General features: G+C 38.3%; 1 protein-coding gene across 1 annotated transcript in view; it reads left to right on the top strand.

Annotated features, from left to right (window-relative positions):
• The first annotated feature begins 190 nt into the window (after positions 1-190).
• Positions 191-17,339, top strand: part of cenpe (centromere protein E) — a 44,454-nt gene continuing 27,305 nt past the window's right edge. The window contains exons 1-27 of the mRNA XM_061707515.1: positions 191-353; positions 2,217-2,341; positions 2,468-2,557; positions 3,094-3,212; positions 3,315-3,434; positions 3,626-3,707; positions 3,839-3,906; positions 4,003-4,077; positions 4,191-4,242; positions 4,384-4,471; positions 4,669-4,798; positions 5,934-6,053; positions 6,143-6,295; positions 6,381-6,537; positions 6,652-6,751; positions 7,810-8,401; positions 8,506-8,562; positions 9,042-9,209; positions 9,356-9,430; positions 11,500-11,568; positions 12,155-12,286; positions 12,380-12,557; positions 12,644-12,798; positions 13,880-14,152; positions 15,970-16,086; positions 16,171-16,332; positions 16,443-16,592. Of these exons, the coding sequence (XP_061563499.1) occupies positions 298-353; positions 2,217-2,341; positions 2,468-2,557; positions 3,094-3,212; positions 3,315-3,434; positions 3,626-3,707; positions 3,839-3,906; positions 4,003-4,077; positions 4,191-4,242; positions 4,384-4,471; positions 4,669-4,798; positions 5,934-6,053; positions 6,143-6,295; positions 6,381-6,537; positions 6,652-6,751; positions 7,810-8,401; positions 8,506-8,562; positions 9,042-9,209; positions 9,356-9,430; positions 11,500-11,568; positions 12,155-12,286; positions 12,380-12,557; positions 12,644-12,798; positions 13,880-14,152; positions 15,970-16,086; positions 16,171-16,332; positions 16,443-16,592 (3,663 nt within the window). The 5' untranslated portion in view covers positions 191-297. The remainder of the gene's footprint in view (positions 354-2,216; positions 2,342-2,467; positions 2,558-3,093; positions 3,213-3,314; positions 3,435-3,625; positions 3,708-3,838; positions 3,907-4,002; positions 4,078-4,190; positions 4,243-4,383; positions 4,472-4,668; positions 4,799-5,933; positions 6,054-6,142; positions 6,296-6,380; positions 6,538-6,651; positions 6,752-7,809; positions 8,402-8,505; positions 8,563-9,041; positions 9,210-9,355; positions 9,431-11,499; positions 11,569-12,154; positions 12,287-12,379; positions 12,558-12,643; positions 12,799-13,879; positions 14,153-15,969; positions 16,087-16,170; positions 16,333-16,442; positions 16,593-17,339) is intronic.

Below are 17,339 nucleotides of genomic sequence, written 5' to 3'. Positions count from 1 at the left end.
TTATTATTATAATTGTTATTATATTAGATAATTTAATGTGACAACTAGATTCTGCCCTACATACTCCGGGTCAGTAGGTGGCGGTATGCACCCGCCAAAATACGCAACAAGAAGAAGACGCACGGCTCCGCTCTCCAATGACGTTGTCCAATCAAAACGAAGTAGCACAAATTTAAACTAGACATCGCCATTGTGTTATGAGGATGTCAGGAGTGGTTGTTTCTTCAATATTTGCGAAAATAAGGTGTTTTCCGTTCTTATTTTGAGCTTTATCTGCTGGTAACTATCGAAGAGAGAATGGCGGAAGAGTCAGCGGTTAAAGTGTGCGTTAGAGTGCGCCCGCTTGTTGCGAGGTAAGTTTAGTTTAAAATTATCGATCTACGTACGTTACCTCAGTTGTCTAACTGTTAACATTCATGAAGCATTTGTTAAATTTTTTAAGTGCTAACAGCGGCATAAGGTGAACTTATGAGCAAACCTTAATACAATAAACGTTTAAACATTACACTTGTAGAGTTTAGAGGCGATTTGCTAACTGCGTTTCAGTGACAAATATTTATTATTATTTATGCAGATCCATTATATGTGTTTGGGATCGCTATTCGTGTTTAAGATCACCATATTTATACTTAATTGGAGACCTTTAGCTGTAAGCTTCCGTTGTTGACTGTCAGTAACTGCCAGTAAAGTAAAATATTTTCATCTTACTTTACTCGGTAACATATTGATACCCAAAGTGAAATTCAAGGTCTCAGTAACATACAGACATCACGATTCAAGGTGCAAGATTTAAGATTCAAGAAGGGTTTATTGTAATTCCAGCCATATACACAGTGTAATGAGAAGTGTCAGTGTAAACCAACTTTAATAACTCAGGACAGAATGTAAGACAAAAAAAAGGGGGAAATTACGAGAATAAAGTCATAATGTTATGAGAATAAAGTCGTAATTTATGAGAATAAAGTCTTGATATTATGAGAATAAAGTCGTAATATTATGAGAATAAAGTCTTGATATTATGAGAATAAAGTCTTGATATTATGAGAATAAAGTCTTGATATTACGAGAATAAAGTCTTGATATTACGAGAATAAAGTCGTAATTTATGAGAATAAAGTCGTAATATTATGAGGATATAATTTATGAGAACTCTAACAGGAAGAGCCGTCTTCTCCCTGTGTTAAAATGAGGAATATTGAGCATCTTGTGAAGTTCTATTTATATATTTATAATATATTTAATATTACGACTTTATTCTCGTAATATTACGACTTTATTCTCGTAATATTACGACTTTATTCTCGTAATATTACGACTTTATTCTCAAAATATTACCACTTTATTCTCGTAATATTATGACTTTATTCTCATATTATTATGACTTTATTTTTTATTTTTTGTCTTAGTTTGGCCCTAATACTCCGTCGTAAGAATGGGACAACAATACAAAATAAACCAAATCCTCCATGTATCACACACAACATGCACTTACTGCAGAAAAAGTGATTCAGTACTGTATAGGAATATAAATATTAAAAAACACAGCTGAACAACAAGGACAGTAAAAGATAAAAAAAACATTGAAATACTTAATAAAACTAAATCAAATATCCACATAGTGCTTAAGGATGATTATACAACACTGAGGTGCTTGCAGTGACAGACTGAGCCTGGGATTCTGGGTGGATTTATAAAAGCAGTGAATATGAAATTGAGCAGACCTGTAGTGAAAAGTAAAATGTTTGAAGTTTACACCTTAATATTTCAATATTTGTACAGTTAAAGTGTTTGAAATTCAGTGTGCTTGTAGTGATTGTAGTTGTCATAGGGGTATATGAGGTATTAGGTGAAATTATGGAAGAATTCATTTTTACAGTGTCTGCAACACTGAACCTGAAGCAATAAAGGCGACGGTCAGTTTGAAGTTTAGATCTTAATATTTCAATATTTGTAAAGTTAAATTGTTTGAAATTCAGTGTGCTTGTAGTGATTGTAGTCCTGAAGAGAGGTATGTGAGGTATTAGGTGAAATTATGGAAGGATTCATTTTTACAGTGTCTGCAACACTGAACCTGAAGAAAGAAAAAAGTGATCTCGGTGATGTAATTGGTTAACAAGTCTTCAAAATCTGTATTTATCACTTTTTGTGAAAATGTGAAGTCCTACATGTTTAACAGTCGTGGATTAAAAAACATAATTGCATCTCTGTTTTAACAGGGAGGAAAGTGCGGCTCCAGACAGCGCAGAACCTGTCCAGCTGTTCTGGAAAGCCGACAAAAAAACTATTCACCAGATCGATGATGGGAATTCCAGCGGGAATTCCAGCAAGAGCTTTAGTTTTGGTAAGCTTTGTAGCATGTGTGCCATTTATTTAAAAAGATAAAAATGAATTTAGCAGTAGTTTTTGTTTATAATCCCAGTAATGCAAATGCCCTGTCCTTTAACGTTCCGTCTTTTGTTGTAAACAGACCGAGTGTTTGCTGCTGAAGAATCAACCAATCAGCTGTACCAGAATATTGCTAAACCTCTGCTTGTTTCCACTGTGGGGGGATACAATGGTATGTACTGGAGAGAGGATATTAATATTGCTGCATTACTTAATCATTATAATGTTTATCCTGCATGTTGTTATTCATTCGTTAATTTAAGATTTTTGTGGTGTGTGGTAGAGATGGGCGGTATGGACTAAAAAATGTATCACGATAATTTCTGGCATTTATCCCGATAACGATAAAAATGACTAAAAAAAAAAAAAAATACCAATTCAACTTTGTAACTATAAATCTATCTCGCTCTCAGATCCGCCATGTTTGTACAACATGTTTGTACACAAAAACGTCATCAGCTGGAATTTTTCTTTCTTTCTTTCTTTCTTTCTTTCTTTCTTTCTTTCTTCCTTCCTTCACGTATGTTGTGCGTGGATTTAACGCAGAACCATAAATCAGTTTTACACAAAAACGTCATCAATGGGAATTTATCGTTTTTACCGCAAGATGACAAATTCTTACCGTGGGGAATTTTTTTGACTGTATATCGTGAACGGTAAAATATCGCCCATTCCTAGTGTGTGGTTGTTTTTTTTTTTTTTTTTAAGGAACTATTTTTGCTTATGGGCAAACATCCTCTGGAAAGACATTCACCATGATGGGGAGTGAGCGTGTCCCTGGCGTGATTCCTCTCGCGGTTGAAGACGTCTTCCAAACTATCAAGAATGTGAGGACTGCTCTGCATGTTTAAGAGATGTGATCCAGTTTTATATGTGGTCAGTGTATAACTTAATGACATAAAAAAAACAACTTGTCTTTTACTTAAAAGCTTCCGAAGAAGGAGTTCCTTCTCAGGGTGTCGTACATGGAGATCTACAACGAGACTGTGACTGATCTTCTTGTGGACAGTTGGAAGAGAAAACCCTTGGAAGTCAGGGAGGGAATCAACGTAAGTGCTTGTGATTCTCTGACATTTTCTTTCACTCTTGTTTCTTTCGTTATCCTGAGTCCCTAACCTTCGCATTGTTTACAAATGAAACACCTTTGGTTCATTGCCTTCTGGCATGTTAGCAGGGACAAATGGATGCCCCCTCTGAACTCTACTTTGGTGTTTTTGTGATGAGGATTTATTGTGTGCAGAAAAACATCTATGTGGCTGATTTGAGCGAGGAGCTGGTTACATCCACAGCGCAAGCTCTGGCCTGGATTCGGAAAGGAGAAAGTAAGAGCTGAAGTTTCTTAGCAGATTTTGTTGGTGACTGCAGGTAGTGGATGTGTGTGCGTTTTTTTTTGCGTTTTTTTTTTTTTTTGATATATAAAATAAACTTTTCTTCCTGCATGATGTCACTCTAGAAAACCGTCACTACGGAAAGACCAAAATGAACCAGCGAAGCAGCCGCTCACACACCATATTTCGTATGGTAAGAAACGCCACTTTATATCATCTCTGACATATGGGATTGTGTGGGAAATGTTATGCATTTGTGTTTTTTTTCCCCATAATTGAATTGCCCCAGATTCTGGAGAGCAGAGAACGGAGTGACCCGGCGTCTGGTGAAAATGCTGACGGAGCCATTATTGTTTCCCATTTGGTAAGTTGGTTTCCTTTTGAATGTGCACCTGTGTAGGTTAACATGCTCTCTTATACCATAATTCAGATAATAATTTGATTCAAAGCAGTTATTTAATCATTTACTTATTTTAGAACTTGGTGGATCTTGCTGGATCTGAGAGGGCGAGTCAGACCGGAGCTGAAGGTAAAAGTGCACTTGAATCTATTTGGCTGTTCAAGCCACACGGGACACGTACTCGGCAAGGCAGATGCTGTAACACTGTAATGTCACTACTCTGTTGATGGTATTTCCTTTTTTCTTTTTATGTACACATTCTTATCGTAGGTACACGTTTCAAAGAAGGGTGCAATATCAACCGCAGTTTGTTCATGCTCGGCCAGGTCATCAAGAAACTAACTGATGAAAACCAGAAGTGAGTAAACGCTTGATGTTCAGCCCATGTTATATGTGCTAAGCATAGGTCGTGTAGGTTTGTCTTCCCACATCCTTTTTAAAAGGTTCATAAATATTTTAAAGCCAGTCTGAATTTGATTCAGCTTTTATGACGGTGTATTTTTGCATGGAGATTTATGAGATCAAAGTTTTTAAATATAATGTTGTCGTCTTTAGGGGTTTTACTAACTATAGAGACAGCAAGCTCACCCGTATCCTGCAGAACTCCTTGGGTGGGAATGCAAAGACGGTCATCATCTGCACCATCACTGCTGCCTCTCTAGACGAGACCCTCAGCACTCTTCAGGTAGGGAAAAAACTAACTTTACCTCAGGGGTGTCAAACTCATTTTGCTTGGCGGGCCGGATTTGACCAATTTTTTTCTCGCACGCTCAAAATAACAAAAACGGTGCAAACATTTTTTTTTCTAATTCTTTTTTTTGCTATTGTTATCTAATCCAATATCAGTTTAGTTAATTTTAAAGGAAATATGCACTTTGTTTACACTCTAATTATGTAAAATATATTTCTTCAGGATCTTTTCTTGAAATTTTTCGTTTTTTTTTTTTTTTTCAAATTATGTAAGATACTTTTAATATCATTTTACAAAGATAAACAAAAAAAAGTATGTTTTTTTTTTTTATATATTTTGCTTTTTTATAGGAAATTTAATTAAAAACAAAATCTTTTTTATTACATCCGAGAGTGTTTCTTTGTGATTTAGAGATTTTTCCAGTACAATAAGTGTATTTATTTTTAAAATTTTGCGTGGATATTTACGCCAGTGTGCTGAAAAAGTCAGCACTTCTCTTTTAACTGTTTTACTTTGTCACTATCCTCGTATTCAAAACTGAAATTCTCAGAATAAATATCTTCTATCATCTTTTTTAGCAGTGATATTTTTCCTGCGAAAATATATAATAGTAGTCAGTTAATAAAAATAAACGACCGTCTACAAAGAAATAAAATCGGCAAATGCATTCTAGAAAACTCAAACTGCTCTCTTTGTGGAATAACGATGGATTTGTAGAAGAAATATATTATCGGATATGCTGCGATTCATGGCAATTATTTATGCCTTCCTTTTTAGTAAATTAACATTTCGGTTTTTTGCGTTGGAAACTTCTCGCGGGCCGCATGAAAATCTCTCTCTCGGGCTGCATGTGGCCCATGGGCTGCACATTTGACACCCCTGCTCTACCTTGTTATTTTTTCTCTTGTTAATGTTGGTATTTACTAAATTTAAAATTTCACAGTACATTTTGTATACGTTAGCTTGATGGTTTCTTAGTCCATTCATGTAAAATGATCAATAATGAAATATTGTCACAGTTTTATGCATGGAATAGAAGTTGGACAAGAATTTGACAAATTAAACTGTTGCAGTAAGAACCTTCAGATAAATCAGAGATGTTGTTTAAAAGACAATGTTCATTTACTAGTTTGCAAGCACTGCAAAGAAGATGAAGAACGACCCTCATGTGACCGAGGTGTCGGACGATGGAGCGTTGCTCAAAAGATATCGCAACGAAATCGTAGACCTAAAGCGGCGACTTCAAGAGGCAAGTGTTTCTTCAGTCATGCTCTGTTCGGTCTATCTGTAAACTTCATTACTGCAACCCTGCCACTGACCTGGACGTCATCCCTGCAGGTTTCTTCAGTCACGCAGACGACAGCCACAGAGAAGGAGGTTCTGTCCCAGCTGATCCAGGAAAAGGATCAGCTCCAGAGAGAACAGCAAGACCGGATCAGAAATCTGACAAAACTTCTGGTCACCAGTTCAAATCTGGTCCCTGTCCACAGGGTAACTATTACAAGGATAAACTGGTAGACGGAGCTAAACTTTCTCTCCACTATCAAAGTTAAATGAGCCTTTTTTCTGCTCTAAGGTGCCCAAACGCAGGGTGACCTGGGGAGGGAAGATGCTCCGACTCGCCCATCCTTCGGCCTGTGACGACGACGACAGCAGCTCTGATCACAGTTTTGCAGAATCCTTTCAGCGAAAGAGGAAAGCAGACCGCTCCTATTTGGTGGAGCTTAATGAAGGTATTTTGTTTTGTAAAGCAGGAATTACCATATTCTGTAATTACCGTACTTCAATCAATCAATCAAATTTTATTTGATTGTATACATGCATGCTGCCTTTTCATGTTTTGATAGATGATGAGGACTTTGATTCTCACTGGGGGATTCCTGAGGAGCCGGCGGACGACATGGAGATGAGTCAGAACTCTGTGACTGTTCGGAGCTTTGGAGACAGGTGCGGTTCTGGGTCTATGATGGATGGAAACTGTTTCAAAGAGAAAAGACAAAATATGTGTACAACTATTAGGGATGTCCCAATCACTTGAGTTTGAGTATCTGCCGATCCCGATTTTTCCCGATCCGATCACTTTTTTTTGGCTCCCGATATTTCCGATACTTTTTTTCCCAATCAGATACATGAATGAATTAAAAAAAAAAAAAAGAGGACTAAAACTAAGTGATCCCAAGTTTGTTTTATTGTCCATTGGAGAACAACATGGACATATATATTTCAACAAAGCTTATCAGCTCTGGTGCCACAAAATGAAAAAAACATGAAATTGTAAACAAACAAAAAGTGCAGAATAGTGCAATAACAAAAATTAATTTAACTTCAAAAGAGGTACGGTAGTTGAATGACATCCAGTCAAACTCACAAACACAAGAAAATTAAAATACTTTTTGGCTTAACCTTAGTGCAACATTCTGAATGGCATGAAATGAATAGCAGCAGCTTAATTAATGCAACATGAACAGATGTAACATTTCACAATTCAAACATGTAAACAGTTTTGCTTACTTCGTCACTTCCGGCCACCGACCGGAAGTGACGTTAACTGCACCGATATACAAAACGATTTAATATATATTAAAAACATTAATAACTAGGTATGTCCCGATACTTTTTTGGCCGATACCGATCTTTTGAAAATGCCATGATCGACACTAACACTAACAATTATCCTTATAAATATAAAGATTTCTACAAATCTTGGATGATTTTATTTTGAGACTTTGAATAAAATTCAGAATAATTCTTAACCTCAAACTAAATCTTATTTATCCTCTTATTTCCTGATTCTGTCTACAAATGTGTCACTTCAAGTGTTAAAAAAAACTTGAGGCAAATTTACACCATAATCTGTTAATTTTGTATTTTTTTTTTTTTTTATATCTGTAGTTGAGTCTCAGCAATGTGTCTGATATTCCATACCGTACGTTTTTCCTGTAAAGAGCCCTTGTTTCTAAGGTTTATCATAAAATTGTAATTTGTGCTCTTAATCTTTTCACCAGTCCCAGAGATTTTGTCTCTCCCGGCCGGGAGCACGAGCTATCGGAGAACTCATCCAACCTTCAGCTGAAGCTGGAAACAGAGACTCTGCAAAGAGAGGCGGCCATGAGAGATGTAGAAACTTTGAATGGTCGAGTGGCAGAGCTGCAGCTGCAGCTTCAAATAGAGGCTCAACAGAAACAAGAAGCCCTGGAAAAAATGCAGACGACAGAGCAAAAGTTAACACAGTTGGAGATTCAGTTGGAATCTGACACGCAGCAGAAGCTGGAGACCTCGGAAAAAATTCAGTTAGAACAGAGAGTTGCAGAGCTGGAGATGCAACTGCAAACTGCAGCTCAGCTAGAAGTGGGGTCTTTGAAGGAAATGCAAACGGACCAAAGGGTGGCAGAGCTGGAGATGAGTCTGGAAACCGATGCTCGGCAGGAGCTGGAACCTTTGCAGGAAATACAGACAGATCAGAGGGTGGCAGAGCTGGAGATGCAACTGCAAACAGAAGCTCAGCAGAAGCTGGAGGTTATTCAATGCCTGGAGTTCAGGGTTGCAGATCTGGAGAGGCAGCTAGAAGAACAGAGCCGCAATGAAGCTGACAAACAGGTAAGCTGCTTTTAAAATGGGTTCCAGATATCCGGCTTTGCATATTAATATTGGGAAGTGGGTTGTTAATGATCATGCCTGTTAAATTAAACTGTCTCTTCCAGATGAATAGAGATTTTGCAGAGACCATTCAGCTGTGTGAAAACTTGGCTTCAGAGAAGGTAATGATTAATGGAGCCCCTTTCATTAAAAGTTTGAATTCTGTTTACCAAATGATGGGCCTCATTCATGAAATTTGAGCAGAGAAACCTTTGTAACGTGGGCATTGCAAAATGTACATGCGCTTTGGCATTCAGGAAGATGCTAATAGATGTTAGTTCGGGTCTTTCCATAGATGCAACCAAAATCCTTGTTCCCACCTCCGACAACGTGCATCACTCGTGTCAATGAGGGGTGCATACCAATATAACTTTTTATTTAACGTTTCATGAATGAGGCCCAATACATTGCATTTCATCTAACTCAGTTAAAAATATTTTCCCAAAGAAATTGCATTATCCTGTTTAATTCTGGGTCTTAATGTTGGACAATGAGCACATGAAAAGAACCATTTAGGAATCGGAGCGGAGAAATTGAGCTCATGCATTTCAAACAGAAGGGCTTGGTGCTGCTGACACTGACAGAAATGTATGTTTACTAGGACGAGGTAGTTGCCGAGCGCGACTACCTGAAACAAGAGCTGGGAATGTTCATAGAGCAGACTGAAAGTTTAGAGAAGGAGCTGGCGGTCCTATCCAAGGAACTGAAGGAGAGGAAGGATTTGGATGAGTTCAAATCTCTGGAGGAAGAGTTCAGGAACGAGCAAGAGGTAACCTTTTTGACGGACTTCCATCCAGGCTCAGCGCATTCAGAGCTCAGCAGGACCAGATGCATTCACATTAATGTCCTTGAACTTCTCTCCATCTACTTAGTTTTTTGCTAATATTCAGATAAGTTGTTTGTTTCTTTTTTCAGAGTGAGTTTAAAAAGGAAATTTCTAGTCTAAAGAAGGTTGTCGACTCTTACGAGGTCCAGAACCTGGAGCTTCAGGTAAGAACAAGAAGAGTTCTTGTTTATTTATTCAGCTGGAAAGGATTTTTTTGTTGTTGTAATTGATATAAGTAGCTCCACATCATGGACAAAAAAAAGCAAGAAAAAATTGCACAGAACTTAATTGTTTCTTGGAGGAACCAGTAATCATAGGTGAGAAACATTCAGATGCGTTTCCTCCAGAGAGACAGATGCCACAAAAGCAGGAAGAGCCACAACGTTTCTTATCTATTAATAATAATGATGATTTAAAAAAAAAAAAGAGCATCCTAGCTAAACCAGTCACACTGGGACAGTTCTGTTGACGTATGCTGGCGTGGCGCTGCATGGCGCTAAACGGTTTAGGTGAAAGAACAGTTGTGGTAAACTACAGCAAATTAACTGAAATGTATTTCTTTTTCATTTATGTTGCATCTGGTACAATAAAAAAAAAATAGTTTCCAGGTGCTTTTTCAGAGACCCAGACCATGAACCAGGTCAGCGTTCAGCTGGGGACGGTACAGGCCGACCAGCACAGCAAACTCCAAGAACAACGGAGCACAATGATGCTGATGAAATTCTTCTAATTAATAACTCTGGATTGATTTGAAGAAAAAGAGGAGAGAGAATGAAATTAAAATTTAGACTAACTATAGGCTTTACTAAACAGAATAGTTTTAAAGGTGGAGGTGGTGTCAGCCTCCTTAACCCAGATTGGAAGTTGGTTCCATAGTAACGGTTCCTGATAGCAGAACGCCCGCCCTCCAAATCTACATTTAGATACTCTAGGAACTACGAGTAAACCTGCACTCTGAGAACGGAGAGCTCTGCCAGGAACATAAGGCACTATCAGGTCTTGCAAATATCGCAGAGCTAAGCCGTTTCGAATGTCATACGCAAAAAACTGAGTTTTGAATTTGATTGTAAATTTTAAAGGGAAGCTAACAGGAGAGACGTGGTCTCTCTTGCTGAGTCCAGTCAAGTCATTTCAATTGGATTTTATATAGCGCCTATACAACAAGTTTTCTCTAGGATCTTTCCAGAGACCCAGAACATGACCCCCGAGCAATTATTACATAAACAATGGCAGGTAAAAACTCCCCTAGTGGGAGAAAAACCTTAAGTCAGCATTCGCGCTGCTGTAGTTTTGATCAGCTTGAGGGTATTAAGAGAATAACGCGGCCATTCTGCTCGTAATACACTACAGCAAGCCTAGAAATTACGCATCAGTTTTTCTGCATCACTCTGAGAAGACGTTCCTAATCTTTGCGATATTATGGAGATGGAAAAATGCTGTTTTACAAACATGATCAATCCTGATCGGATATAACTCCAAGGTTTCACACAGTTGTACTGGAGGCCATCGCAACAACATCTAATCCCTTCCTAAGATGTTTAGGACCAAAAACATTTAATAAAAACCCGTTTCATTGAAATTGAAAAGCAAAAGGTTTGTAGACATGATTGGACTTTGAGAATCCTCTGGTTTGGCTTTCACCCATTATCAGGAAAAACTGTTTAAAAGGACTCTAAAGTCTGATACCACTTATGGATTGCAACAAAAACACAGAACTCTCTGTTGGCTATACCTGATAGATTTGGAGTTGTGTAAATCCTCCACAAAATGTTGCTCAGAACTAAAAATGGCAAAGTTCAGTGACTAGATCTTGTTAAGTGGGAGGCTACGGTATTCAGTCTCCATCATTTCATGAAACATCTGCATCAAAATTAGGTTAAAGCAGTATTGAAAGCCTAACGTACTTAACTTTTGGATAAAGGTAGATTGATAATATCAAATACCTGAAATTAGTTTTGTCTGAGCATCCATTTAAGTGTATACTCTTGTGAATAACATTTATACTGTTGTGAATAATATGTGTGTTATATTGGTCCAGTATTTTATCCCATCTTGTTTGGGAGAAAGGTTTAATACCTAGATCAGTGTTGGTTCATATTTTTTACTCTTAACATTTGAAGTGGGCTTTATCAACCCCTGTTTTCAGTCGTGGCTCTGTTTATTTTTCATTCAAGTAAAAGGTAAAATTGTTAAAATGTAGGAATTAATTGTTTTTTATATTTACTGTCTTCAGACTAAACTACAAACTGTGTCTGGGGAGCTGGAAAAGAAAATTGAATTTGCAGAGGATCTTCAGAAAATGGTATGTTTTGTTTATTTAATTTAAACATCCATCTTTTATCACTTACAGCTAGTTTATAAACTACTTTAATGGTAAGAAGACTGTGTGTGGAACCAAATGCGGGTGGAGATGTTAAATGGTACCAAGATCATTGTTATCTGTCATTTTAATGTTTTATTAACTCGAATTTTGATTTGAAAATTCCATGTTACCCCACTTACTTAAACTAGGATAAAGTTTAACGTTTAAATTGTTTGAAATGAGGGTAAAATAGTTCCTGTGTGCTATTGTCTATCCACTCCTAATCATCCTCCCCCTCATCATAATCACTGCATAGTTATTTGCACTAAAGTGGGATGTGCTTGTTTGTTCAGATTTTCACAGACGCACGTATTGTAAGCATGTTATTTTTCCTTCAGACGTTACGATGGAACGTTTTATTTAATTTGAAAGCACCAAGGTTTTGAGATCTCGCTAAGAATACGTTTTTTAAGTAGACCTGTAAAGACGCTGTTACAATAATCAATAAGTACAAGAAGAAGCTGACGTGGTGAAATGATTAGACTTTTATTCTGCAAACCAAACCCATCGTGCTCTGTCCCTTCAGAGTGGTAAAGACTTGGTGCAAGAGGTGGCGAAGCTTCGCCGCTCTCTGGATGACGCAGAGGGGATCAGCAGGGACACCAAGAAGGAATGGGCCTTCCTCCGTAGTGAAAACATTGCTTTGAAGGAGCAGAATGTAAGTTTTACTTGCAGTTGTTGCAGTTTACCTGAATAAAACACTTGACAGCGACTCAAGTTAACAGTTTTTTATATACTGTCTTCTCCCCAGATGAACCTGACTGAAAACCATGGGAAGATGGAGGCAGAGCTGAACAGCCTGCAGGTTCATCTGGAGAAAGAGCAATCGCGCTACAAGAAGATGCAGACGGATCTCCAAAAAGAGCTGAATATTGCATTTGATGAAAACACCAAGCTCACCACCCTGCTGGATGGCAAAGTTCCCCAAAGTAACTAAGTTCTGTGTGTTTATAATGTCTCATCATTTGACTTCTGAGCACAGACGTCATTGGGTTACGTTTTTGTTTGTCTCCAGATTTGATAGACAGCTTGCAGCTTGAGAGAACCGTGGCCGACCTGAATAGAGAGCTGACGGCGTCCAATCAGGCAAAGGAAGCACTCGGGGCTCAGCTGGAACAACTGGCTTCACTTCAGACTCTTCCAGAAAAAGTGGACAGCTTGACAGGACAGGTGAGTCCTTCAAACACCTTTTTGTGGTGTCTGTTTGAGAAAAGCATAATATTCCACTAGGGGTGTAACAATATATCGTGCCACGCGATATTGGATTATTAATATTAATCTATTGCGTTGACTAGTAACGCGCATCCGACCGCGCCTCGACCCATGGACGAAAATCTTCCTCCGTTCAGAAGAAACTAGTACCGTTCTGGTCCCGATCACGGGACTCTTGCAGGGTTTTGAGCTCTGAACTTTTACTTATGTAAGGCTGGTGTAGAGTTAAGCCTTACCTTATTAAATTAAACCTTTTTCAGGTCGTGAGTAGGATAAACACGGGGACAACTTCTGCTGAGTTCCAGTGTACTTTAATGTCCCTCAACAGTGTAGGATTTTAGAACATCAACACAGCACCTAGTGCCGTACTGTGGCGTATCACTCCGCCCAATCTAAAACAGACTAATCACTACAGATAAACTGACTAGTGTCATTATAGTCCCTGATTTACATCAGAATATATTTATAAAATAATGAACCCTGAATTACCAAAATAAACTTCTTAACAAAAATAAATCTCCTCTTACACTTATAAGGTGAGCATGAATCAAGCTTTTTTATGATGTAAAATTGTATGTATTTATTTACTTTTATTTATTTAATTTTAGTTGTTACATTTCTGGAAAAGAAAAAAGTCAAATCATACATGAGAGAAACTATTCAGTTTGTGGCTAAATATTTGTACTTGTATGAAACTGAAGATGCATAACCTGACATTTGCTTTTAGTTCAGTTTGTGGAAAATGGTTGGCCTGGCTTTCTCTTTAAAACTTAAACAGTTATAAAGAATTACAAACTGTAACAATAGGGCAAACGCACAGCATTGTTTTGTATTTTGTGTCTTTCAAATAAAAGACAATTTTTTCCTCATTCGAGGTTGTTAAAAAAAAATACTGCTATAATATCGTATCGTTATCGTGACCTCAATATCGTGTATCGTACCGTATCGTGAGATTAGTGTATCGTTACACCCCTATATTCCACTGAACTGAATATTCCACGTCTTACTTTTTTTTTTCTTTTTTTTTTTTTTTTCCCAGTTATGTAATTTGACAGAAGAGCTAAATGATGTTAAAACTCAAAGAGACGGCCTGCTCTCAGTTCGAGCTGAAGATCAGCAAGAGTCTCAGAAGCTCAGAGAGTCTTTACATACGTCTCAAGAAGAGGTTTTGAACATTCAAGCAGAGCTTGGAGCGTCTGCTCTCAGAGAGACGGAGCTGGAACAGCAGCTGGATTCACTCCACTCAGACCTGGAGCGATCTGGTGCCGAGAGGAGTCGGCTCGAGGCTTCTCTCCAAGAGATGGATGGAAAGGTAAGCTAAGAACATGGGTTACCTATGATCATGAATCTGTTACCGCTTTCAGATGGAAGACAGAAGCCATTGATTTAGGACTACGGCTGTCTTGTCTGATTGTACCCAAAATGCTGAAGTAAGAACAGCTTTCAAGCATCACGCCCGCCCACTGAACTTAGCAGTAATTCTTTCAAAAGTGGTGAGTTTGAATCTGAGCAAAGCATTTAGTGTTGTGACCAGATTCTGCGGTCAATTAAATTATTAAATGAATAGTAAAAGTCATTGTGAGATTCATGACACACAAATAATCACCACAATCATTAGAGCAATCAGCAGGGTTCATATGTTTTGAAAACACCTGGAAAAGTCATGGAATTTGAAAATGTCATTTTCAAGTCCTGGAAAAGTTTTGGAAACATAAGTTCACCCCAAAAGTTTTGGAAAAGTCATGGAATTTATTTTTCTTACTTAATGATAACATTTAGTAATAACAGCCTATAAGGTAGATTTAAAATTGATCAATAAATATTTTGTATAAAAAAGTCTTGCGCATTCTCACGCATGACGTGCCTAGCTTCTTGCGCATCATGCAGATCGGTTATTATTACAGTTATTAGTTATATTAGATTACTATACAACATATTGCTGGTATATCAGTGTTAGTTTAAACATGTTTATTTTGTATAAAACCGTAATTGTCATTAGATCTGCACTGTAGTGATTTTTTACATAGTTCCATTCTTATATTTCATTTATACATTGTTTTAGAGGTCATGTATAGTCATGGAAACTTGCTGCCAAGTCGTGGAAAAGTCATGGAAATTTGTTGGTTAAAATGTGTATGAACCCTGAATCAGGAACATGACAACTTTGGAAAAAACTGGAATGACAACACAATCAAGGAACTGTAACCACTCATGTTGAGAGGCCTTTCTCTGCAGATCAATGACGCTATTGCAGTCATCTACTATGAATAAAGCAAAATGCTTCTCAAAAGGGTGTCTGTAAATACAAATTGGGAGTGCTAAATAGATTGAAATCAACTGGAAAAACAATTACGACGGTTGGCATTATTGTTTAAATGAGAGTGGCTTTCATATGGGACCAGAGTCATCCCAGTGTTGAGCAGCTACAGTACCAACCCGCAGGTTTTTTTGGGGGCCCTTTATTCAAGTTGCAGTTGCAGACAGGAAGGGGCTAGAGCAGGGGTCAGCAACCCGCGGTTCCAGAGGCGCATGTGGCCTTTTAGCGCCACCCTAGTGGTTTTTCTGGAGCTTTTTCAAAAAAGTTTGACTTTTTTTTTTTTTTTTTTTTTTTTTTTTATTCTTTTTTTTTTTTTTCCTTTTTTAATCTTGACATTTCAACTTTTTTTCTCAACATTTCGACTTTTTTCTCAAGATTGTACTTCAACATTAATCGTGACATTTCGACTTTTTTCTCGAAATTTTGACTTTTCTCGACATTTCGACTTTTTTGTCGAAGTGCATAATGAAAAAAAAAAATCTTCCCCCAGTTATAACTAATATAGAAACATGCAGCATGTGTTGCCTTCATTCTAAGGCTTATACAAGAATTTTCATTTTTTGCGGCTCCAGACATATTTGTTTTTTGTGTTTTTGGTCCAATACGGCTCTTTCAACATTTTGGGTTGCCGACCCCTGGGCTAGAGAGAGAGAATGGGGATGACATTCAGCGAAGGTGCACAGGCCGGGATTCAAACCTGCGACCGCTGCAGGAGGATTGTAGCCTCAGTATATGAGCTGCTGCTTAACCCACTGCACCACCGAGTGGCCCAGTTTTTCTGTTTTAGAATAAAAACTTCTATTGTGTTGTAGGCCACAGAGACACGGGTTCTTGTACAGAATCTACAGGAGGAGCTCCAAGAACAGACGCAGAAGCACTCCGACCTGGAGGAACTCCTGGAGCAGAAGGAGTCTGAACTAAAGGAACATGTGAGTGACATGTTCAAGCGTTGACCCAGTCGACGAGCACACGTGTCGACCCTCGGCTGACTGTTTGAATCTGGGTGTGAACAGGTGCAGCGGCTGTCACAGGAACTTGAGTGTGTGCAGAAGGAGAAGGAGACTCTGCAGGCTGCCGGCGCTCACACCTCTGCAGAGGAGCTGCTTTCTACTGTAGCTTCTCTCACTGAAGAGCGAGACCAGCTCAAACTGGACATGCAGGAGAATGTGGACATGGTGAGTTAATGTGGCATAGGATTTTCTCTGTGCATATTAACATCTTTTGGATGTTTTTAATTTACAAACCTGTGTAATAGCCAGAAAGCAAATAATTGTCCCCTGAACAGATGATTGAGAACCAGGAGGAGCTCAGGACAGCACTGGAGAAGAATCGGGAGCTGATTAAACAGATCAAACTCCTGGAGTCTGCACAAACCTCGACACCGGATGGACTAACAAGTGATATAAAGTCACAGCTGGATGAGCTGCAAGTAAATGTAAGAGCTTCTTTACAAACTGCTCTGTCAGCGGAACATCAGATCTCACGAGACAACCTTGTACTTTTATTACTTTAAAAGTAAAATATGAGTTCTGAGTTCCATGTTTTACACAACACCTTGTATTTTTGGGTGGGGGTTACGTTCCAAAAAGAACCCGTCATAAATGAAATCCGCAAAGTAGCAACTTTTTACAAGGCTTCAAATTGCAGAGATCAGCCCCACCGAGACCCAAGTAATTGGATTTGAAGGGGAGAAAATGAAAAATGATTATGAAAAAAATACAATAAGTACAGCAGGACAAATTATGACTGGTGTGTATTTCTGACTGCCGTTGCATCCTGACTCTATAGCGTCTTTTTCTCCTAAAGCCGCGGCGCAGGAGTGTTTTTTTCCAGAGAAGAAAATAGATATGGGTCGTTGTTGTCGCTCTTTTTTCTTCTGGGAAAAAAGATTCTTATAAACCGACACCATGGATTATATCTGAGACTAATGAACGATTCATCGAAGGCTCCCGTTCTTGAGCTGCTGCTGAAGCTCATTGGTCGTTCTCAGCTTGTTGCTAAGCAACCAGTGTTATTGACACAGGAAGTGAAGAAGCGGAGAGACTGTTTAGCCAATCAGAATGCAGAACACGATGCACAATGAAAATCCGTGAAGCAGCGAGGCGTGAAAGGTGAACCGCGTTGTAGCCAGGGATTACTGTACATGGTATAATGTACTCAAAGCCATCCCATCTTTAAGAAA

Source organism: Cololabis saira, chromosome 18 (genome assembly GCF_033807715.1).
Source record: "Cololabis saira isolate AMF1-May2022 chromosome 18, fColSai1.1, whole genome shotgun sequence".
Taxonomy (NCBI): Eukaryota; Metazoa; Chordata; class Actinopteri; order Beloniformes; family Belonidae; genus Cololabis; species Cololabis saira.
This window is presented reverse-complemented; position numbering and strand designations above follow the sequence as displayed.